The sequence below is a fragment of the Lissotriton helveticus genome, chromosome 2_2, assembly GCF_964261635.1.
Source record: "Lissotriton helveticus chromosome 2_2, aLisHel1.1, whole genome shotgun sequence".
NCBI lineage: Eukaryota > Metazoa > Chordata > Amphibia > Caudata > Salamandridae > Lissotriton > Lissotriton helveticus.
In genome coordinates, this window is record NC_136060.1 from 462,325,000 (window position 1) to 462,350,985 (window position 25,986).

General features: G+C 48.6%; 1 protein-coding gene across 1 annotated transcript in view; it reads right to left on the reverse strand.

Annotated features, from left to right (window-relative positions):
- UBOX5 (U-box domain containing 5) overlaps positions 1–25,986 on the reverse strand; it is a 130,728-nt gene that overhangs the window by 60,798 nt on the left and 43,944 nt on the right. The window contains exon 3 of the mRNA XM_078678709.1: positions 8,755–9,937. Coding sequence (XP_078534835.1) covers positions 8,755–9,937 — 1,183 coding nt within the window. The remainder of the gene's footprint in view (positions 1–8,754; positions 9,938–25,986) is intronic.

Here is a 25,986-nt window from a genome sequence, read left to right on the forward strand (position 1 = left end):
ATCAGCTCCAAGTAGTTGATGTGCATCTTCCTCTGTTGCGTTGTCCATAGTGACACAAAGGGATGTACAAAAGTTCCCCGGGAAGAGTGACGGAGAGGGGTGTGTGTGCTAGTGAGAGGGGGGAATCCCCTAGTTGGAACTAGAACCCTCACACACCCAGCAAGCTAGGTGTCATGCTTCATCATATGGGCTCTGCTCCTCGTCAGACTGGCGCTGCAATGTCTGATGGGCTCCCGAAACCGGGGCTCTTTAACGGAGATCTTCTGTTCCCGCCATATGGTGCATGCGTGTGAGAGGGCCTGTGGAGTGTGGTCGTGACGTGGGTGTTAAGTTAAAAAAGGTGAGTCAGTCTACATACTGAATTTATTCTCGTAGTAGACTCCCTTGGTTAAAAACAAAGAACGGTGGTGTGGGAGGGGAGAGACAATGACCCTAACACTATTAGGGTGAATTGGACTACTACCCTCAATTATCGGTCAACATGTTTCTTGCCTAATGGCAATTCTTCAGGACCTAAATAGGATCGTACCACACAGTGAAAATACTAGTGACGAATATATACAAAAACAGAAGTAGGGGGTCAACACTTGCAGGCAGGTATACGTCTGTAATACAGTCAGTAATACCAGGGTGCAGGCTAGTCAGTCCTGCTGCAATTTGAATGCCCTAAACCGGATCCCTGATGGACCTCTCAGTCTGCTCCCGTGGGACTGGCTGGGGAGGTATAGTACCTTCAGTGGCAGCAGTCCAAACTGATTCACCTACCCCACGAGCAGCGTCAAGGCAATGACGCAGAGCAGCGTTGTCCATAGTCCCTGCACTGTATAGTGGAGCACATGAGCCCCCCATCCCTGGAGAGATGCGTCCGTCGTTAGTGTAATCTGTGGCACAGGCTCCTGGAACGGTCGGCCCTTGCAAAGGTTGTGTGGATTCCACCAATGCAGAGAGCTGTATGCCCGACCCGTCACCAACACTAGGTCGTTTAGCTGTCCTTGAGCCTGAGTCCACTGATGCGCTAAGCATTCTTGGAGTGGACGCATATGGAGTCTCGCGTGCGGAACTATGAAGATGCAGGAGGCCATCATGCCTATCAACTGCATGAACACTCTCGCTGGGAGTGAGTGGTGCGGTCTGAACTTTTGGATCAGCGCCTGGATGTTGTCGATCCTCGCTGGGTTTGGCTGAGCTGTGGCAGCCAGGGTTTGATCGTCGCGCCTAAATACTGACGCACATGGGCCGGCTGAAGGTGTGACTTCGGGTAGTTCAGTGTAAATCCTAGACTGTGAAGGAGGTGAATGGTGTGGGACATGTCTGCGGCGCACTGCTGGGCTGACTTTGCCTGCACGAGCCAGTCGTCCAGATAAGGGTAGACATGTATACCCTGTCTCCGGAGGTGTGCCGCCACTGTCGCCAGACATTTTCTGAACACTCTGGGAGCAGTGGTCACTCCGAAGGGGAGTACCTTGAACTGGTAATGCCTGTTTTGGATGGTGAACCTGAGGTACTTTCTGTGGGATGGGTGGAGTGGTATGTGAAAGTAAGCATCCTTGAGGTCCAAGGTTGCGAGGAAGTCTCCCTGTTGTAACAAGGGGAGAACCTGCTGCAGTGTCAACATGTGGAAGTGTTCTGAAAGAATGTACTGGTTCAAGGGGCGCAGGTCTAGAATCGGTCTGAGTGAGCCGTCCTTCTTTGGGATTAAGAAGTACAGGGAATAAACCCCTGTGCCTTCTTCCTCCACTGGCACGAGCTCTATTGCGCCCTTTTACAGCATCACCAGAACCTCCTGCTGCAATAAGTGCAAGTGCTCTGCTGACATAGGACGGTGTTTTGGGGGCATGGGTGGTGGGGTGGATGTCAGTTCTAAACAATAGCCGAACTGGATAAGTTTCCTGACCCACCTGTCTGTGGTGATGGACTTCCAGACGGGCAGGAACTGTTGAAGTCTCCCCCCGACAGGTGTTGGATGGTCGGGGGGCAGTGACAGGGAGTCACTGTTTGTTGGCGGCAGAGGAACGGGAACTGTTGTTGCCTCTGCCTCTACCCTTGGCACTATTTCCTCTGTATCCACCTCTGCCCTGCTTGCTGTAGGATTGCGTACCACTTTTAGTGAATGGCGTCTGCTGCGACATGTGCCCTCTGTTAACACCTCGATTGCCTGAGCGACGAAAAGTGTTCCCTCTAAATTGTTGTGACTGGAGAGCTCCCATGGACTTGGCAGTCTCGGTATCTTTTTTGATCTTCTCCAGGGTGGCGTCCCCCTCTGGGCCAAACAACCTGTCTGGATTAACGGGCTGGTTGAGGATAGTAGTCTGGATCTCTGGCTTGAATCCCGAGATGCGGAGCCATGCCTGACGCCTTAAAATCACACTAGTGTTGATCACTCTCGCTGCCGTGTCCGCAACATCTAGCGCACAATTTATAGCAGCGTTGGAGATGAGCTTCCCCTCCTGGATAGGCATTTCAGCTCCCTCTTTAAACTGGTCTGGGAGGTGTTGTAACAGCTGCTCTAGGGTGTCGTAGTGTGCCCTATCGTATCTGGCCAACAGAGCCTGCGTGTTTGAGATGCACCATATGTTGGCCGCCTGAGCTGCCACCCTCTTCCCAGATGCCTCTAGCACTTTTGACTCTTTGTCTGGGGGAGGAGCTTCACCCGTGGTTTGGGAGTTTGCCCTCTTGCGGGCATTAGAGACCACCAAAGAGTCCAAAGGCAACTGGCCCCGTATGTAAGTGGGGTCGCCAGGTGCCGGTCTGTATTTCTTCTCAATGCGCGGGTTTACCACCCGGGATCTTGTGGGTTCCTTGAAAATGTCTGCCACATGCTTAAGGACCCCTTTCAACATTGGGAGAGTCTTGACAGTTTTTTCAGCAGTAGAGAAAGTGTCAAAAAGGAAGTCCACCTGCACGGGGTCAGCATGCATTTCCACTTTATGGTTTGTAGCTGCCCTTTCAATTAGGCATTAAATGCCGCAGAGTCCTCAGTGGGAGACGGCTTTACGTTATAAACCTGTGGATCCTGGACCGTCTGCTGGTCTCCTTGATCACCAGTGTCCATCCATGAGTCCTGCTGCTCATCAGGCTCCGTATGAGCAGGAAAATTGTACTCCTCATCTTGCTCCCCTCCATCCCCATCAGAGTATGTGGGTGAAGGTGTTGCACTCCGCCCAGGCTGAGGAAGAATTCGCTCCATAAGAACTGGTGCTTCTGCTGCAGGTTTTTTACGTTTCAGAGGAATGGTAAAGGACTGCACAGGTTGTGAAGTAATCTTCCTTTTGTATAGCGCGAGTTTCCCGGTGTCGGCATCGATAAAATGCTCCGACCGTTCAACCAAAGGGTGTCGATGACCCACAGTTCCAGCCGGTGGAGTGGACGTCGACACAGCGTCTTTAGGCACCGACCGCGGTGCAAAGGCCTTCGGCGCCACCTTAGGCGGCAACGTGTAGAGGAGCGGTGCCGATGTGGGCTTCGGAGTGTCTGCCGGCTTCGGTGTGGAAGGAGTCTTCGGTTCCGACGCCAAAGCCTTGTCCTTAAGGCGCTTAAGGGAGTCCCGAGACCTGCTTCGTAAAGGAAGCGGACGGTTTCGTCGATCCGACCGATGTCCTCGGTCCGCCTCCCGGGGAAGACCCGAGCGTGGCTGACTTGTGTTTGTCCGGACGAGGCGCAGGAGCACTCTTGACAGGTGCGCTTCGATCCCTGTCCACTGCCGCAGACACCGAGGCGCCCTTCACCGACTTCGCGTCAACGGGCCCCTTGGTCTTCGGCGCGACAGACTGTTTCGATGTCGGCTCGACAGTCTTCTTGGGCGTCGGCTTGTCCACCTTGGTGGACACCGGCTCGACGGGCTTCTTCGAGCTTGGCTCCGTAACCACCTTCGGCACCTTAGCCTGGTCGGCAGCGTGCGTCTGTTTGGGGGGCCCCCGAAGACGACGGCGTCTGCACCGGAGCAGTTCGATTGGGTGTCGGCCATCTTTGTTTTTATCGATACCGAGGGTTTCGGTTTCGATTTCAGTAATGGCGGCTCCGCGGAGGTGTCCGTAGCCGGGCCGGAAGGCGGGGCCGTGGATCGAGGTGTAAGGTCTTGGGTAAGGCCGCGTGGCGATCCCGTGACCTGAGCCTTTGTAAGAGTACGAACGGGGCATAGCTCTTCCTCCGAGCTATCTTCCATGGCCCCATATGCTTCGTCGTCGTCCCCTACCTTCTCGACGATTTCTTCAATGTCGGGACTGTGGACGTCCGCTCCATCGTCGGACTCGACCTCCACCGGGGTAGGGGAAATCTGCAGGTGACGCGTCACTTGCTCGTCTTCCTCGGGGTCGTCAAAGATGTCCACCGGTGCTGGAGCCAATTGCTGGGCCTCAAGGCGCGCCACGCGCCGAAGCTTGATCGTCTTCTTCGATCGAAATCTGTAACAGGCCATACAGTTGGCCTCGTCGTGGTCCGGCGACAGGCACTTGTTGCACACAGGATGGACGTCAATGTGTGGGTACTTGGATACACACGGGACATTTCTTGAATGGACTCTGCTCCATGCCGTCGAAGTCTTGCTGCGTCGACTAGGCCCCGATCACCGAAGAGTCTCACGACCCCCCGGATATCCGACTCCACGAGCTGGAAGATAGACGGGACCGAACGCGAACAATACCGACGGTGCAAAGAAGGCCTTTTGGCCTTGAAAAAGTTCTATAACGATTCCGAACAGGAGACGTCGAAATCACATCCGAACCCAATGGCGGAAAAAAACAATCTGGGGATGGAGTCGATGCCCATGCGCACTGTAGTCCAGGGGAGGAGCCACCTATCTCGTGATACTTCGAAGACTCTTCCAGGACAACAATGTGCAATCATCCGGACCCAACACTAGGCGGCGATCTATGCTACAGATATGAATTTAGCAGCCCACATGCCTCGAACCTAAATATAGCTACGATTGTGTCTATATTTTATTTTTTCTTGTTGAATTTACCTTGCCTATGGACCACTGTTGTTTATAAAGTACTAATCCCAAGGTCCATGGTTGACTTATTTGGGCTCCCTTGTTGTTAAAACACATTCAAAGACTAGTCATGCACAGCGACGCCAGTGTAATTACAGATGACAGCATATTGAAGCAATACCTTACTGCAGACAGCCACCTTTACCTATAGAAACAGTGAGGGGGAAAACATTCTCGAGGAACGTGAGTAACCTGTCCACGTGCGAAATTTCATTACAAAGTTAATTTGCTCATTTCCCCCAAATGCTGGGTAGATTTTGTAGAATTTGCAGTGTTATCACAGTCTCTCTCTCGCATCTGGCCCCTCTGCCTCGTCTACCAAAGGGACGTGGAATATTTCACTTATGCTAGCCCCTATTCCCGACCTCCTTTACGTCCACGTCTCCCTGCCTTCTCAGACCTCTTGTGATTCAATGCCTTTACCTCTCTATTTCAGCTCACATTCAATGGATCCTTCTTTCTTTTCTGAGCGGTTCACATCTAGGGGTATACTAAAACCACAAATGAAACAAATTCAGGTCCCATCGGTTATCAACCCTGCATTTACTTTTGTAGTGGTCTGCTTTCTCCTTTCCTTGCCCTCCAATAATGTGTGTTTTTTTGTTTTTCTGGAGTCGAGAGTATCAATCATGTTTTCAAATAGATGCAAAAGTGAATTGTTTTCGAACATGATTGCACGTGTTTATTTCAGAGGGAAGGCAGCCTCCTTCTAGAGCTCGGATTCCTGAGATTGTAAAGAGTTTTAAAGTGTAGCTAATGTACATGATGTACACATCCAAGAATGCACATCTCACTGCTGTTGCGCAGTGATTCTGTTCAGCAGTTTGAGATGTCGTAGTCCAACTATGGCAGCAGTTAGTATTGCCCACTGTAGTGACAGAGTACAGAAGGCTGAGCTGGCCTTGCCGGAATTAAAAGGAGTAACCTGAAAACCACAGCAGATGCCAGATATGAGTGTTTAACTCACTGGGTGTTAACACAGACCCCTCACATCATAACTAGTACCATGAAGCTACTGGTGTCTGAAACTGCACGTCTTTGGAAATCTTGGAACATGGGCAAGCTACCCAGATGTGCTGTTTTACATCACTTGCTGGCCCCAGATGTGCCCTGTCCAGTGCCTCAGGTCTGGGACTTTCCTATTGACCAAAAGGTGTGAGATAGTGAATTAGAACACGGTTTGGAAAGCTAGTGCCTAGAAGCAGTAAAAATCCATCTTGCAGCTCATTCCTGCATGACAAAGGTTCGAACTAAAGAGCAGGGATAGGATTGAATGATTGTGTTGTGCAGCACTTTCAATGGTCATTAGTTGATGGATGATCCCGTCAGGGCTTGGGATGAGACTAGGTATTGTGCAGCGTTTTTAAATTATATCAAATACACATTGTCATATACAACACCAATAGCTCAAACTCTTGCAAATACAAGACCTATTGCATTGCAAATGCTTGTTATTTTACTTTATAATTCATTTTAAGTGTCCCACTGGCCACCTGGGACAGCCAGATCTTTTTTGTGGGGGGCGCAGGGTGATCCCCAGGACCCCCACCAATTTTATTTTGTTATTAATATTGGGGAGATGGACGCGGGCCACCTCCTCTGGGGACTTAGTTGGATGGCCCAGGTACAACAACAAATCAACATTTAGGGCCACAGGGGAAGCACTGGGCCACAGGGGAAGCCCCAGGACACCATGACCTCCCTCCCCCATGGCTCCCTGCATGAATTGCATGCATGCTGAATGCATCAGGAGCCGGCATTGCTCGTGCCTGGCAGGATCCGCTGTTTTGCATGCACCTAACTGGTGGGAGCAACGGAGTCTCCCTGCCCGCAAGAGCAAACAAATACCTGCTACCACCCAGTGGGAGAATTTTTAAGCTCCCGCCGAGTGCGAGCAGACAACTTTCCCTGCCACATTCTCACAGGCAAGAAAATAGTGAGCCGGCACTGACCTATGAGGCTAGGGGGACGGTGCTTCAAACCCCCTCCTCTTTCAAATACATGTCAGGCCTCAGAGGATGGGGTCCCCAGGGCCGTGATCAGTTGGAGAGGCAGAGTGGACCCCCTCCCCAATTATTATAGTACATTGACCCCCAGGACCACCCTGGGGTCACATATATTTTTGGGACCTTTTGTTCATGTTGCAGCCAGACAGTCAGAAAGAGCAGTGGGGTCGTTGGCCCACACTTAATCCTCTACTGAGATTCAAACACCCACCTTTCTGCTTAATGGGCCAATGCTATCCGAGCAAATCCCAATATTACTCACACCCTGGGTAAAACAAAGTACAGAGGGTCATAAGAACAGGGAGGAGCCTCTGAAACAAAAACACACTAGCTCTGAGGACATCCAAGCAAGTGATTAAATGGTCCTGTGACACTTCAGAAAAAAAATGAAAAACTAGCACGCGAACCTCGTAGGATAGCTAGAAAAACTTAGTGCAGGGTCCAAAGCAAGAAGAAAGTTACAGAGCACTTACATAATCCTCATAATGGGGAAGAGAAGTAAGACACAGGTTCTCAAGGTAGGAATCAGAGGGGACCACTTCGCCAAACTTATTGAAAACACTCATTAAGACTTACTTACATAACACTCTATGGAAACAGGCATACTATTGTTATGTGGATCACAACTTCTAAACTCAAGGGTGATAATGGCAGTTGTAAAAGAGTTGGCCACTGAGGGTGAAATAAAGCCTAGGCACCTCACAGAGCTCAAATGGTGGAGTTCTGCAGACAGGGTCGGACACACTCCCCAACATCCAACGTTGGGAGAGCGAAGGCTACAAGCGAGGTCCAAGTCATGAGAGGATTAATGCAAGATGAGCCCCAAAGGATAGCACAAGACTCCCTGTGGGAGCCGCTTTCTCCAGTAGTGTCATGGTTGAATATTCTCCAGAGTAAAGTACCAAAATACTACCTAGGTGTAGAAAAGAAGTGGCCCCAACGATCAGTACACCCTACAGGACATAAAACATTGAGTCTATAATTAGGTAAGGCAAAATAATCTAAAAGTCCCCCAAAAAAATATCATCTTTAAGGCCTGATGAAAAATCATATGGGATAAGACAAGGTTTTGGCAGGCAAGTTAGGACTTGTGAATGACAACTCAGTAAGGAACCCTAGAGATAGAGACCTAAGAGATTGCTTGAGGTAGGTTAAAGGCATCTTGGATTTGAAGACCCTTAAGATTCCCTAGGATGCAACATGGGCCAACACATCCGGGAAGTCCAAGGCTAATGTCACTCTGGTCAATCTAAAAAGATTTTGGTGTAAGCATTAAGAGACACCTTGAGTAAAGCCCAATATTGCAGCCCAATGGGGGACCGTGGATTAAAGACCGAAGGAGAAAACCCTAAAGGATTGTTAAAGCAAATAAGAAGCTTTGCACAAGACAAAACAGAGAAAGGAAGGTAATGGCCCACATCTGCACTTTAGCTTAGCATTTTGAAAAAGGTTACAGAATCCACCAATATAAAGTACAAAATGGAATGAACTCTCAGTTAGGAATACAGAGGTGAATAGTTCATGAGCAACTTCACTCACACTATCTTCAAGGAAGTGACAACTACAGAGGTTTCAATCCTTTTATAAACTATGCTAACCATTCTCCCCACCCCCAAAAAAAGTCAATGCTATAGAAACAACTTCAGAATTATCGCAGACAAGGCCCTGAGTTCATTATGTCAATCTATTATTCAGGAAATAAAATTCACAATCAATTACTTGTAAAACAGTGACAATTAAATGCAAGGTGTACAGTACCTGATGAGCAATCCATTTGTGCTGTACCTATATCACAGTCAGTTTTCATTTTTTTAGCACAGTCTTCTGAGGTAGACATTACTACAGAGTTTGTAGGTGCAAAACAGGAGGGCTCCATACAACTGCTGTTATTTACAGATTGTTCTATGCAAACCAGCTTTCTTTTTAAAGATGGCAAATTGATGGAAGACGGTGCTACGATGGCTCGGACTTGAGCCCTTCCCAAAATATTGGAGCCTGGAACACCATGCTGCAGGAGGAAGTGGTCTATTCGTGCCTTCAGTGTTGGGTGGGGAAGAGGCTGCGAGTGGTGGTTGTAGGTAACACCTGTGAAAGGGTCACTAGGCATCCTACCCCAAGAAGCCTCACTGCGGTTACATTTTTCCAGAGTACTTTGGTCAATCACTTTTCCAGAAGGCAAAAGTATGGGAAGTGTCATTACTTCTAAAGTGATTGGATCCAGAAAGTCCTCAGGAACATCATGAATATCCAATTCCTGAAGAACTTGTTGTGCAATGTCTGAATTACTGTTGGACATACAGTTGCTTTCCATTGGAGATGCCGGGTCCTGTGAGAAAAAGGCTTGAGGTAGGCTTTCACTGGCAATTTGTAGCACAGAGTCCATTACTGCTTGTGGACAAGAACTTGCGGGCTGACCCCATACCTCCACACGTCTAATGCACAGAAGGCCTCCACCAGATAAGTGGGAGATGCTAATTTTCAAGTGCGTCACGTTGTTAAGTGAGAATGGCCCTTTATTCCACAGTTCAAAAGATACAAATTCAGTACTTGGAAAAGCAGGTTGTGTATGATGAAAGGGGGCCCTTGCTCTGAAACCTCGGTTGTGGAATATTGCTCTATGGGGATTTTTTAATAGGGCTTTACCTACCAATTTATACACATCTTTCTCGGAAGAGCTGTGGCAGGAAACATCTGGAAAAGGGTTTCCTTGGCTATTACATGTGGATTTGCTTGTTGAAGTAAATAATTCAAGCTCAGTAAAATGCTGATTTCCCCCTGAAGATGTGACATCCACGTTAATTGTACTGATGTCTATATTAAATGGAAATGTGATGGTGGCATGTACAGGTGGTCTAATAAAATATTCACAACGAAATCCACGATTTCTCTTCACAATGTCTTCCGAGATCAAATTCTCAGCTTCATAACCATCAGCACATACCTAAGTGCAAGGCAAGAGAGACACAATTACATACATTAGAGATTCTGTTCAGATAGTGTTCGAATTGTGAGCTCAAAATTCTGAATCTGCCAGCTGTGTAGAAGTACATTATCTTACTATTTTACTACGTTTCGAAAGGTAAACGTGTAGGCAAAAACACTTTGCAATTTACGAAAGAGTTCGTAGCATTTAGGGAAGCAGATATCATTATAAGCATACAGCAAACCCAAATAGAATGTTTTTAAATTCTATTAAGATCAAGAGATATTTTAACATATATACAACACACCACTGGATGGCATTTTATCAAAACACTTTATTTAAAAAAATGATCCAGCTTTTGTTAAAAGCACATTCAACTATGTGTATGTTAGTTTATTTATAAATCATCAAACAATTATATGCATTTTTTTAAAATACATTTTAACGGTCCCTAATGTAAATGAAATTTAAATTTGTAGTCCAGAGATAAGAAGAAATTAAAATATCCAAAAATATTCAATGTACAACTACAGTAGAATGTAAACACCTGAATGGGTCGTTCACCTTACTACAAATGAGCGGATAAACAAGACACGAGTAAGAATTATTTTGCAGCTAAACAGTTAAAAGCTATACTAGGCTCACGGTCCATAATACCGTCATCTAGTATTTAGGTTCAAAATAGTATTAGAAGAAAAGCAAATGTAAGGAACTGCCTGCCCCTCAAGCTGTATGAGAAGGGAAGTGTTCTAAATGGCTTGAAAAAGATATAGGAAGGCAATAAATAAGTATATGAATGTAACTAATTTTAGTAATTTAAACTGAGTCTACGTAGTGGATTTGGAAATTATCAGAAGCGAACATGGAATGGTGTAATTCCTTCAGACCCAGCAACCGTTATCACATCACAATGGCATTACAGTTGCTTGGAAAACAAGCATTTACAAAGCAATGGTCTCGGCATCATTAAAGTTAGAGCTATTGGCATTGCTCATGACCTTTTTATTTATGTTTGTTTTGAAAACAAAAATAAATGGCATTGTCATCTACAATGCCAATAGCTTAATCTCTCGCAAATGCAAGACCTATTGCATTTGCACCCACACACAGAGCCACACACCCACACAGAGCCACCTACAAAAAAAGCGACCCACAGAGCCCCACACACACACCCCGAGCCCCACACACACACACCGAGCCCCACACACACACACCGAGCCCCACACACACACACCGAGCCCCACACACACACCGAGCCCCACACACACACACACACACACACACACACACCGAGCCCCACACACACACACACCGAGCCCCACACACACACACCGAGCCCCACACACACACACACCGAGTCCCATACACACACACACACACCGAGCCCCATACACACACACACAGAGCCCCACACACACACAGAGCCCCACACACACACAGAGCCCCACACACACACAGAGCCCCACACACACACAGAGCCCCACACACACACAGAGCCCCACACACACACAGAGCCCCACACACACACAGAGCCCCACACACACACACAGAGCCCCACACACACACAGAGCCCCCCACACACACAGAGCCCCACACACACACAGAGCCCCACACACACACACAGAGCCAGCCCGACACACACACAGAGCCAGCCCGACACACACACAGAGCCAGCCCCACACACACACACACACACACACGCACACACCGAGCCCCCCCACACACACACCGAGCCCCACACACACACACACCGAGCCCCACACACACACACACCGAGCCCCACACACACACCGAGCCCCACACACCAAGCCCCACACACCCACACAGAGCCCCCCACACACGGAACAGAGGGCAAGGAAAACGGAAGAACAGAGGGCAAGAAAAACGGAAGAACAGAGGGCGTGGGTGGGGGCACGAGCACAACGAGGGTCAGTGGGTGGGGGGGGACACGAGCGCAACGATTTTCAGGGGGTGGGGGGGACACGAGCGCAGCGAGGAACAGGGGGTGGGGGGACACGAGCGCAACGAGGGTCAGGGGGGTGGGGGCAGAAAGCGAGCACAACGAGGGTCAGGGGGGTGGGGGCAGAAAGCCAGCGCAACGAGGGTCAGGGGGTGGGGGCAGAAAGCCAGCGCAACGAGGGTCAGGGGGGTGGGGGGGACACGAGCACAACGAGGGTCAGGAACTGGAATAGAATTAAGAAATTACTAAACTAAGTGGAAGTTCTGAGAAGGGTGGGATGTCCAAAGATTATTTACCATGGCAATAAGGCATGATGCTGGTGATTTGTGGATTTCCCATAAGCACAACCTCCCACTGGACTGGGAACAAGACGGATGGGCCCTCATGAGAAGGTGTGTCCTCAACTCTACTCTAACTTTGAGAGTTGATTGGTAACATTTTCGAAAGATGGAACCGAAGATCTTACCTGCTTACTGCACAATGAGTACAAAAAAAAACTATTTACACAGACACTCTTTCACATAGGTAAAACACCTGTGGTAAAGGCACATCATTAATCACTGTTCCTGCTGTATATTTAAATGGAATATTTGCAATAAAATTACATTTTGTTCCATATTGTATTCTCAACTGCACAATAGCTCATGCAACTGGCACTTTTGTAAAGTTATTCCCATATATTAAATAATCATAATTACACGTGATATTTATTATCGAACTAATCCATTATCTGGTTCCATAAAGTGGCAATTATGTTAATGTATTCTTATTAATAACCAAGAGTCGAGAGCAACGATGGTCAGGGGTGTGGGGGCAGAAAGCGAGCGCAACGAGGGTCGGGGGGGGGGACACGAGCACAACGAGGGTCAGGGGGGTGGGGGGAGACACGCGCACAACGAGCAACAGGGGGCGGGAGGTCAGAAATGCGAGGACAACGAGGAACACGAGCACAACGAGCAACAGGGGGGGGGAAGAGCGAGAAAATCAAGCACTCACCGGCGGCTGGGGCGGAGGATTCGGCGACTTCTTCCGGCGGGGATCAGAGTGAAATGGCATAACAAAAGCGCCACCATTTTCACGATTCGGGGGCGTGTTTTATTGCTGAGTGACAGATGACATTACTGATTAAAAAATGCAAAAAAACATGCCCCCGAATCTGCTTAAGCCGGGGCCAGAACCGAGTGATGCCCCTCTCCTCCCATGGCTGGCCAGCATTTACGAGGCTAGCCAATGGAGAAGAGGGGCGGGTTCAAGCCCCCATACTGCAAAACATAAAATCTCGGACTCCGCCCACTGCGTGGGACGCTAGTCCGAGACCTAAAAAGGATAGATGCAAACACTATCAATCTGTTCTGTCATGTATGAAAATGATATTCAAGAAAGTATGGAATGCAAGAAGGTGAAATATAAAAAAGGGATTGTTTCAGTGGCATGGTCATTGTATTTATATAGCGTGTTGCTGCCACTAGCTAATCAAATAATCAATCAGCATTTGTAGAGCGCAGCACTGTCACCCACGGGGGCATCTGTGCGCAAGGGTGCGATGTCTCTGTGTAAAAGCAAGGTCTTGAGGAAACGCGGGAGGAGGGAAGAAACAAGCAGAAAAAGGCAAAACAGGGGGCAGAAAAACTAGCAGAAAAGGCAATACTGGGGCACGAAAACGATCCGAAAAAGGCACAAACAGAGGTCAGAATAATGAGCAGAAAAAGTGTTATGATTTGGTTTAGTCTGATGCATTTTATTGATGCATCACACTGTACTTAGATAGCACTATGTCACTGTTTACCTAGGTAACTAGAACTTTACCTAGTTCAATGATGACAACATAAAGATTTGATATGAACCTAGCAGGAGTTGAAAATATTGTTAGTTGTGCTGCTGGTTCGGGTCGGTGGTCTGTAAAAATAAACATCTTGGAAATCTTTCTGAATGCTTGTGGTACTTCCAGGAACTAAATTTAACATTGGTGACGAGCACCTCCTGGGGACAGGTATGTGACAACCAACTTTCCAAGCAACCCACGTGGAACTGATATCTCATTATCTGTGAATAGGTGAATATGGAATCGTCACATTAAAAAGCGCTCGGCATTGGCGTGCACGGACCATAGCAGTGAATTTCCTCAAGAACGTGGCCGCAGTGGTATGGAAGTTCCAGAGGCCTGCTATTTGGTTGTGGCTCCTTTTGAGACTAACAGGTCGCACAGAAACGGGTGATCCTATCACAATGAGGCCAGCAACTGTCTGGTGACGTCAGACACAGGTACAGGTATTTTCGTGCTGATAGAGTGCTGTGCAACAGTGTTCGGGGTGCACGGCATCAGTGACTCTGGGGACATCATGAATGTTTCCTCGTGATGCTCAGTGACTCTGGTGCGCATGGTTGGTGTGTGTGCCGTTGCCTTGCTACTTTTTTGCCAGCCATTTTGGATGGGTGTGGAAATTGAAACTTAATTTGTGAGCATTTCAAGCAACCATTTTGAGTAGGGCAGGTTTTTGACGTAATCGCCGTAATTGGCAAGTGCACAGTAAAGCAAAATAAATCAGACAGAGTATTAGGGAACTGTATGGACATCCATGCAGAAGCTATTTAGAAGGCAGCCCAAAAAGGAGGAACAGTTCATGGAGAGCGTGAACAAACTACTTTTACCACTGATCTGTGGCGGAATATACTTCTGGCAGCACCAGGAGGAGTCAATGACATGATCTTCAAGTATTTCATATGACCTATTTCACAATGATGCTTGCAGGGCTGTGTCTTTAAACATTTGTGCTACATTGCTAGTGTATTTGGTTTACAGCAGATAATTCGTTTTGGGTACAGTTACTATTCCATATAGGTGTGTGGATTCTCAAACGCTCTTGGTACCAATTGTTTGTACATAGTCCTTGGACACTTTCTGTTACTGTCTCATTGTCAACAATAGCCACGAATGTGGCAAATATGTCTCAGCCACCACCATTTTTGTCCGACAAGGGTAAGCCTGTTGTGACTTGGAAGGGGTGGAAATAACTGTGATTCCTATCTGCTCGCAATTGGAGGGGAGAAATTCTCTCCTGTGAGAAAACAAGCCATTTTGTAACATAATGTAGGAATCGAGGGTAGGAGTGTGTATGAAAGTTTAGACGATGTTACTGTTTGAGATAGGGAAAGGGAACCTGGCAATGTATAGGCTACCACAGTAATGGTGCGAGAGCCATTTAGGTTCCCAAATCAGTTTCGTTCTTGAGAGGCGTAAGTTTTTCACAAGAGCTCAAAGGAAGCAGGAAAATATTGGTAGTTACGTGGCATTATTGAAAACGTTAGCGCGTACCTGTGAATTTGAGGAACTTACTGATTACCTGGTCCGAGCTCAAATGGTTAGGTGCACCAATAACATCAAGGTGCAGAAAAACTCCTAACAAGTAATCCTGATTTGAAGGAGGCTATTGCTATCGTGGATAGTATAGTGAACACCAGCATGTGGGTACGTGAGATGAGGGATGACAAGGGGGAAGGACAATCTCTTTTTTGTCCAACAGATAAAAAAAAAGAAACAGATAAGAGTGAAGATTCAAGAAAGAATTTTAATGGTGAAAAAAAAAAAAATCAAATAAATATTCCAACAGTGAAAGTACATATGTTAACAGGAGTAGTGGTATGAAACTTTTCAGATGTGGCAGTGAAGGACATCTTTCAAACAGTCCAGTATGCTTTGCAAGGTTTGCCACGTTTAAGAAATGCGGGAAAAAGGGGAAGGCTCAGGGTGTACATTGTGTGGAAAAAGAAGAAAGTTTGTGTTGAGTGTGAGGAATGATGGATTGGTGTATGGAGATCCTCTAGCAATGCCTAAGTGAGAGGTTGCAGTTGGAGAGAAAAATGTAGCTGTATTGGCTGAATCAGGATCACTGTACACAATGGTAGGTGACAGAAATTGGGACAGAATATATAGTATGGAAAAATTTAATTACTTCCATCCAACATTAATCCTCTGGGGAGTGAAAATTTATGTTCTGGGATATATGGTCATGAAGATCCAATTTGCAGACCGCAAAACCGTTGGAAATGTCTATGTTGTAATCAAAGGTGACAAACTTTTGGTGGAGACATCAGGGGGATATGAGGATAATATCAAATCCCAATACACCAGAGAAAGTGATGTCTCTCTCACCGGAAGGTTTACCAGATGATGTGTGCTCCAAATTTCCCAAGGTGTTTGGTGGCGACCAGAGAAATTTCGAATACAAGAATGGTACCATTTGTGAGCAGAGTGAGAAAAGTTTCTCATTTGATGATGAATTCCCTTGGACGAGAGTTGAACAAACTGTTGAGTTTGGGCGTAATAAAAGATATGGAGTGCTCGGAATGGTTAGCTATGGTGGTTTTGACTCCAATGTATGGTGGAAAAAAGATCAGAATGTGTGTGGACTTACGCGGGTTGAACAAGCATATATGGGTGGACAAGCAACCTTTGAATGATATTTCAGAAACGTTAGCCATATAAAAAAAAGATGGCAAAAAATGTTGTGTCATGGATTTGTCCTCTGCTTGCCACCAGGTATTACTCCATCCTGAATCCAGACACTTGACATCATTTGTAACACCACTGGGTGCCTATAGATTTACCTATATGCCTTTAGGGTTGGTGTTCGCCGCAACGTGCTTCTAAAGAGTAATGAAGGTGCTGGATGGACTCCTGAAATTATTGGTCTTTCAGAATGGTATTTTAGTTTATGGTAAGGATAAGAAAAAGAGCATGATGAGATGTTGTGGCAAGTGTTAAGGCGTTTACAGGAAGCTGGTTTAGTAATAAAGAAGGAGAAGGGCCAATTTCTTTGTCACTTCAGTATCTTATTAAAGCCATAAAATCTCAAGAGAGGGGATGAGTCCAAAGCTGGATTTGGCCAAAGGTAATGTGAAGGCATCTACCAAAGAGAGCAGAGATCATGTATGTTCTTTTCTAGGAACACATTGGGATAAAAAAATGTAAAATCCTAAGTTGGAATGTAAACAGGCTTGGGGACAAATTAAAAAGTAGTGTAGCATTACAATACATCAAGCGACATGCCCCAGATGTGGTGCTCCTCCAGGAGACACACCTGGTTGGTAACTCTTGTAAAGCCATGAGCAGATGAGGATATAAACTGGTGACCGGATATAAACTGGTGACCCTCTCTGTTTTAACCTCTGGATCCAGAGGAGTAGGCGTTAGGGTCAGAAACTCATTTCCATTGTCAATATTCCACACTTGGACTGATGCGATGGGTAGATGAGCCGCAATTTCCGGGAAGTGGGAGGGGAAATCACTCACACTGGCAACAGTATACACCCAGCCAGGTCTGCAAGGCCAAACTTAGGCAAAGTCCTGTTGTCATTCCCAGAAAAGCTACCTGGTAATCGGAGGGGATTTTAACTCTGTGGTGTCTGGCTACCTTGATCGGTGTCCCCCTGCACTATAAGCCCTTCTGTTAGCTGGCTCCCAGATTTCTTAGATGCAATGGGCCTTGTGGACACGTGGAGAGTGTACCACCCGGGCAGTGCTCAATATATCTTTTACTCTGGGGCACACACTAGTTTCTCCCGAATAGATTATCTCTTTACTCCAGCGTCTCAAATAGGGAATAGTAGGGAGGTGACCATTGAGTGCTAACCTTTTTACACCAACAATCCCTGGTACTTGCGAAACCCTGTGATCAAACAAATTGTCAGAGGATATTGAACATTACTTTTTAGAGAACAGAGACCCAGTACGGTCATCCCAGACCATATGGGAGGCTTTTAAGACAGTTGTAAGGGGGCAAGCAATCTCATTGATTGCCGGGGTGCGAAAGGAAAAGACAGCGGACCTAGCCCGACTAGAGGACAAAGTTCTCCTTTTGGAGGAGGAAGACGAGGGACACATGACAAACTTCATGCCCTGAAATCCAAAAGAGATTAATATAAAACTATTGCCACAGACATGGCCAAGATGCTGAGCAGGGATAAGGAGCGCAGGCTGTGACTTGGGAGACAAGGCTGGGAAGCTATTAGCTTGGTTGGATAAAAAAGAGCTGGCGAGTAGATTGGTGCCAGAACTAACTAAGGGACCGGCGACATAATAACGGACCCACAAGAGATAGCTTATGAATTTGCAGACTATTATCTCTGGATCTACCAGACGAACACCTCTCTCCGAGAGGAGGATTCTCAAGCCCTCCTCTAGGACATATTGCTCCCTACTCTGACTCCAGATGAACGGGTCAAGCTGGACAGTGATTTTACCAATCACGAAGTTGCCCAGGCAACTTGAAACCTCCATTCAGGCAAAGCAATGGGCTCCAATGGGCTACCTATTAAACTGTACAAGTGGATGCCTGACAAACTTGTCACGCATATAAGCGTGACATGTTTAACGAAAGCCGTGATCTGGGAGTGCTTCCTCGAGACCAAAGAGTGGCTACGATGGTCACCATACATAAAACGGGCAAACCCAGAAACGAATGTTCTTCATATAGGCCCATCTCCTTATTAAATGCCAAACCCAAAGTACTAGTCAAACTATTGGTTGGTCGTTTGGTTCAGGTGATCAGTAAATTGGTACAACCGGATCAATCAGGCTTTATGCCGCACCGGAACACAGCACTAAACCGGAGACGACTACACAGGATTTTAGGACGTCAGGGCACTATACGGGAAGAGGCAGTAGTGGTCTCACTCGACGCCACGATGGCCTTTGACACAACTGAATGGCCATATCTCTTTGCCGTCTTGACCAAGATGGGATTCGGGGCACACTTCAAATAGGTTTGTGTTCTGTATACAGAGCCCCTGGCACAGGTGGTAGTTAACAATAGAAAAATGATGTATTCACACTGGGGTATGGGACTAGACAGGGTTGTCAGCTGTCTGCCTTGCTTTTCGCCCTGACTCTAGAGCCTTTGGCTGCTTGGATTCTCAGAGAACCCGTAATTTGGGGATCGAAGTGGACCGAAACATGGGAGGACCGCATCTCTCTATATGCGGACGACATTCTGCTGCAGCTCACATCTCCCAAGGCTTACCTCTACTCTGGATACACAATCAACTGGAGTAAATCCCTGAATTATGTCTTGCATGGGGGACCCTCCCTCCCCCCCCCCCCCGCCCCCGATGCCCAAGAAATGCCCTATGCGGGTAGCGGCAGGGAGATTCTAGTATTTGGGGATATTTATTGTAAAAGACTCCACAGCGAGATATGAGCGTAACCTGCTCCCCCCACTGCAGAGACCAAGGAGAGATGTTGCCAACTGGAAAACGCTCCCACTTGTGTTACTGGGAAGAGCATCATTTTTTTAAATTATGTCCCTACCGGCTTTCTTTGTGCACTTCAAAACTTTCTGGTCCCGGTCCCTGCGAAGTATTTCAAAGAGGTAGAGAGTCTCCAGAGATTCGTTCTGGGATGGCCATCTGCGTATAGCCTTCCCAAAGTTTGTACTGAGTTGGTATGACGGGGGGACATAAAAAAATATTATTGGGCGGCCCACCTGGCGGTCATTAATAAGTGTACGTACCGTCTCTGGTGAGATCCAGGTTACAGAATGGACAAGTGGCTCCTGCCAGGCGGTAACTATAACATGGCACTCTACTCTAAACCCCAAAAATGTCCCTTAATGGGGCCGACTAGCCACTCGGTCCAAGTGTGGCACAAAGCCAACAGAAGTCTAGGTTGGGAACGGAAGCTCACGCAGGCTACTCCCCTATGGGACTCGGAGCAATTGAGCACCCCGAAGAACACGAAGGGATTTGACACTGGGAGGGAGATGGCCTGGATCTAGACGATGAGGAATGGCAGGAAGCAGTAGCTTCCCCACGGGAAGTCGCAATCTCCTCCCGACTGCGATTGGTCCAACTCCAAATTCTCCACAGAATATATATTACAGGGGTAAAGCTTGTCAGTACGGGTAGATCAAATGATTCACTGTGCCGAAGGCAGTGTGGCCGGGCGGGTACATTTATGCATATTCTCTGGGAATGCGTACACATTCAGAATTACTGGAAGGGAATACACAACTGTCTTGGTGAAATCCTTGGACAGGATATGGGAGTGTAGGCCAAACGATGTCTCCTGAACGTCTGGGAGCTCACGGATTGAACTAGTAAACGCAAAATATGGGTCACGCTGGGTTTGATGGTAGCCAAGAGGAATCTCACTAGGCTGTGGGGTGCAAGTGTACCACCTAAGGTGAAGTCCTGGAAGGATGGCATGGATTGGTGTATGATAAGGGAAAAAACGGTATATGTAGCAAGAGGAAGCCCCAAAAAATGGTCTTCTATCTGGAGCAAATGGAATGAATACCATGGTAATATCTGTGACCCGTCAGCTATTCACTCTTGATGAACCTGATACGCCATAGTGAATGTTACTATACCACTCAACGACCTGTGTAGTACAATAATACTTGGTATGTATAACTATGTAAAATTGGATGTATCCCATTTGATTGTAATCATGTATGTCGCCTTTTGTTGGTATTTAATAAAAATATATTTTTTTTAAAGTATGTTCTTCTTGGGGGCGTGGCTTGCAGCCGAGCATGGCGGAAGCCTAAAGGAAGAGCTCCGGTGACGACGCGGCCTCTTCATCTATCCGACAACGAATCAGTCCTCCTTATGACCTCTGTGGAGAGGACCTGAAGCCTGGGACCGGGCGGGACAAAAGGCAGAGACTCCGGTGAAGATCGAAAACCGGGAAGTCAAGTTCTAGGCGACGGACACTGTGGCCTATGCAACCAGCCGGAACCAGGGGCTAGCGTACTGAGGAGGCTGGCAGGAAGTGCCAGGGACCCTGGCAAGCAGCGTCGGAAACGCCCGACCGAGAGACAGTGTGGCGGAGAAACGGCGACGTTCGCTCCGGAGGCAACAACCGAAATAACCACAACTGTGGGGGCGCCTGCAAAAGAACACACTGGAACACATAGCTGGTGAGGAGCCGGGCTGGCCAAGGAGACGCGAGTGGAGCTGACTCCGCCGGGCCGCCATGTTACTAAAGTGTATCTGTAAAGAAGAGCCTCCCGAAGCTGATGTAGGGTGGTGGGAGATGCCAGAGAGATACCTCCATAGGCACGGAATGCTGAGGCGTCCGTCTCTGTGCTATCGAAGCCCTGCATGCGGAGCGAACCGGGCGGGGACGGAGGCACGGCAATAGCAGAGGGCCGCCATCTTGGTAAAGTGCATCGGGCGCCCGAGTCTGAGGTACTCCCGAAGCCTGCAACAAAGACTGGCAACTGGACTGATCCAAGAGCCCTGACCACCAGACACAAGCACTACTGAGTATTAGTGGCAGGTACAGAATTGGCATGAGCAGGGTGAAAGTCAAGGCACGATAGACAGGGGAGCAGCCTGGAGACTTGGGATAAGCATCAAGGGGCACACAATTACTGGTGATGCATCATCACGCCATATATTAGAGGCCCGCAGGAAAGTGGGAACCTCGCAGAGCGAGTGAAGATAATAGACCGGGAAGTATAACGCTGATGCGGGATTGCCCCGCGCAAACCGACACACGGTCACAGGTACATTACAGAATCGGCACCGCTAACACAGAGAGCGCAACCAGTGACACAACCCAGCGGGACCCGGGGCTCGGACGCGGAGGACCGCCGCGGAACTCTGGGACATCGACCATACATCGGTCCACTAGTGGCGGCAAACATGTCAGGCAGGGGGAGTAAGGGCCACACGACGCAAACCAGAATTGACAAATTTGCTCGCAACAAGAATGCCTCTCCTTCGACAGATGGGAAATCGCCGGCAGGCAAGTCAACAGGGGATGCTGGCGGTAAGCAGGCTACGCTAGATGATGTGATGAAGGCCCTGGCACAAGTCCAAGCAACGGTAGGCTCAATATCAACCGAGATCGCACTTATCAGAGCGGACTTTCATAAAATGTCCGAGAAAGTAAGCTCTATGGAGGTGGTGACGAAATCCCTGGTAGAGGATGTCTCTGAACTCCAGTCGGCGGTGGAGAAGATAGCGGCCGAAAATAAGGTACTGCGAGACCGTCTGGACGACCAAGAAGGACGCTCCAGACGGAACAACGTAAGGATCCTTGGGGTTCCAGAATCCGAAGGTACGAGAGCAATGGACCTCTATGTGGAGGAGTTGGTAAAGACCGAACTTCAACCCAAGGGCCTGTCCACCTTTTTCTCCGTCGAAAGGGCCCACCGGGTCCCAGGAGGCAGACCGAAACCAGGTGCAGCGCAGCGACCGATCCTGGCTCGACTGTTCAACTTTAGAGATCGAGACGCCATCCTGCAGGCGGCACGAGTGGCACCGCCGATAAAAATCCAAAATTCCACACTGGCCTTCTTTCCGGACTACACGGCCGAAGTTGCTCGTCGTAGGAGAACGTTTCTGGACATTAAGAAAGAACTCAGGTCGCGGGAAATTCAGTACTCCATGCTGTTCCCGACAAGATTGCGAGTGGTGGCGGACAACAAAACTTGGTTCTTTGATACCCCCGAGATCGCTCGAGACTGGCTGGACGGCTGGAGACCAGTGGAGCAGCCGCGTCGGACACACAGAACACACAGGAGCTCTCAAACGTCGGGACGCGGACCAGGGGACAGGTCCCCGGCAAGAGACAATAGTGTCAATGCCCCTGAAGGAGAACAATAGACACCTGGTGCATGATAACACTTATACCAAAGGCCTGACAGAACGCCCTGGATACTAGGTGGACGGCGTCCACGGAGAGGAAGAGAGGCGGTCGTCTCCGGGGAAGTCCTTTCCCCAGCGAGCAAGTATTACTGACTATGGGGTTGGGCTTAAGCACTCTGCTAAATTGGGGGAGCGGGCAGTTCAGGGTCCGTGTAGAAGGGAGGGGGGGGGGGGGGAGTTAAGGGAAGGGGTGTTTTTCAATTTTTAGGATGTTATACATGTAGAGATTGGATTCATGATGCAAGTAGAAATAGTATAACTAGCGCACTGCTGTTACAGCAAGGTCAGTTAGTATGGCAGACAAGTCCTCTTACCCACATAGGCAATGACACACGACACGCAGGCTGACCCAGGGAGGGGGGCGGGGGGGGGGGGGGGGGGGGAGTCTAGAATGGGACCTGTGGCACCGCTGCAACTAATGTCCTGGAACGTGAGAGGACTAGGGGATAAGATCAAGCGGGGATTGGTACTGCAAAGCATTAGACGATTAAATCCCGCCCTGGTCCTGTTACAGGAAACTCACTTAACAGGCACGGCAACCCAAGCTTTAGATAGAAGGGGATACCAAATGGTAGTCCACTCTGAATTCACTACGGGATCAAGGGGGACAGGGATATTAATACACAGATTCTCACGCTTTATAGTGCAATCCACTAAAATAGACAATCAAGGACGTTTCGCAGCGGCACATGGGCAGTGGGAAGGCAAGCCACTGAATGTGGTGTCGGTGTATATTCCGCCGGCACTCCACACGATCGCTCTTCCAGAACTAGGAAAGTTCCTACTGGAACTCCCTGAGGGGGATCTTATCATAGGGGGGGACTTCAACTCGGTGGCACACAACGCGCAGGATAGATTCCCGGTACGAGCACAGACCCCTGGCCCTTACCGACTAAGCGACTTCTTAGAAGCCCAGGGACTGATTGACCTCTGGCGTAGGCTGCACCCAGACGACCGACACTACACCTACTACTCGGCGGCTCATGACAGCCTGTCCCGAATTGACTACTTTCTCACACTGGGAGGGGGACTCCTCACCATAGAAGATGTACAAATTAGACCGAGGGGCATTTCAGATCACTCACCATTAACACTGGCCTTGTCGAACCCTGAGAGATACGGCAAGCGCATTTACCCAATATATCCAGGGTACCTTAAGGTGCCGCAGATAAGAAAAAAGCTGAAGGAAGCGACGAGGTACTATCTCGCAGAGAACGAAGCCTCGGTAACGTCGCCTTCTGTATTATGGGAAGCCTACAAGACGGTTATCAGAGGACAAGCTATCTCCACGATCGGAGGGCATAGGCGCACTCAAAGACAAGAACTGCTGGAGATGGAAGCTAAACTCGCCAGGGTTAACGAAGAGCACATGACACGCCCGACGGCAGACACGTTGCACGCGCTCCGATTGTGCCAGCAGCGGCATACCGATCATATGCGCCATAGAGTAGTAGAAAATATTGCGGCAACGACACTTAGAATTTACGACATTGGAGATAAAGCGAGTAAGCTTCTAGCATGGCTGGAGAACAAAAGGGGAGGACCGATAAATATACTACAATTAAAAGATCCCGAGGGTACGGTACGCACGCGTCCATCCCTAATAGTTGAGTTGCTGGCCGATCATTTCCAGAGGGTGTACTTCCCTGAGGTAGAAATCACACCAGAAATGGCGACAAGGGCCCTACAGGGGGTGCCCACCCGCACCCTGTCGCAAGAAATGATGGAAGAACTGGAAGCCGATTTAACTGTAGAGGAGGTACAGCTGGCAATAGCTGCACTGCACTCAGGCAAAGCATTGGGCCCCAACGGGATACCAATTGAATGGTACAAAATTATGTCCGAAACACTCAGTGCACCACTGCTAAACATGTACACAGATAGTTTGGAACAGGGACAGCTGCCATTCGACCAACGAGTGGCGACCATAGTGGTGATCCCGAAACCCGGCAAGCCACCAGAGGAATGCGGGTCCTATCGCCCTATATCCCTCCTTAATGCCGAAGTTAAGATCTTGGCAAAACTGTTAGCCGGAAGATTAATGCCTCATTTAGCGCATTTAATACATCCAGACCAGTCGGGATTTATGCCGCACAGAAGTACGGCACTCAACCTCCGAAGACTGCATGGGGCACTAGCGCGGGCCCCACTGTTGACGGAGCCAGCAGTAGTCCTCTCATTAGATGCCCAGATGGCGTTCGATCTGGTAGAATGGAGCTACCTCTTTGCGGTTCTGAAGCATATGGGTTTTGGCCCGAAATTCATTTCATGGGTCAAACTTCTATATGAAGGCCCGGTGGCGCGAGTGACGGCGAATGGCCACATTTCGCGAGAAATACCATTAGCCAGGGGAACGAGGCAGGGATGCCCGCTCTCGTCGCTACTTTTCGCTTTAGTTCTGGAACCCCTAGCCACAATCATGAGGACTACCCAGCTGCTGCGGGGCATACGCTGGGGTAGTGATTGGGAAGACAGAGTCTCGTTGTACGCGGACGACATGCTAATTTACTTAACGAATCCAGAGGAGGGCATACCAATACTGCTGGCGCTGTGTGAAAAACACGGAAGGGCCTCTGGGTGTAGAATTAAGTGGACGAAACCGGTTGTATATGAACTGCATGGGCCACCCCCGCGCTCTCGAAGGATTGTCCACTAATAAAAGCAAACACTTCCTTTAGATATCTAGGGCTACAAATTGCTCGGGATGCAACAACCTTCCACAAGCTCAACCTGGTGCCACCGCTTGAGCGACTGGCATCAGATGTGAAGCACTGGCAGAAACTCCCATTGACGCTGCTGGGAAGGGCGGCGCTGTTTAAGATGATGGCGCTGCCACGTTTTCTATATGTCCTAGAGAATACACCGAATCTGGTACCACCATCATACCTCAGGCGGGTGACGGGACTGCAGACCGGACTCCTATGGGGGGCTCGACCGGCCCGGATCGCGCACATTAAACTGATTAGAGATTGGTATGACAGTGGTATAGCCCTCCCAAACCTGCAGCTGTACTATTGGGCGGCGCAACTCAAGGTTATCAATCAGTGGATACATGCCCCGCAGGACAACCCGGCATATTTGGTGGACAGGAGACAACTGGGCACTAACACCCTGCTTGCCCCGCTGTACAACAAAGGGGTGGCGGCAAAACTAGTGGGTCCAACCAAGCACACGGTGACAATATGGCACAGAGCACAAACACGGCTGAAGTGGGGAGGAGTAATTACACAGCTTACGCCCTTGTGGGATGCCAGAGCTCTAGGCCACTTGCGACACAGTAAAGGATTCACTCAGTGGGATAATATCGGGATCTCCACAGTGGGAGACATGTGGACGAAGGATGGGGTGGTCCCGTTTGAAACCCTGAGAGAGCAGTACGATCTAGGCCCTAATGAGACCTACCGATACATACAAATAAGGCATGCATTGATGACTGCAATTGAAGCAGGTA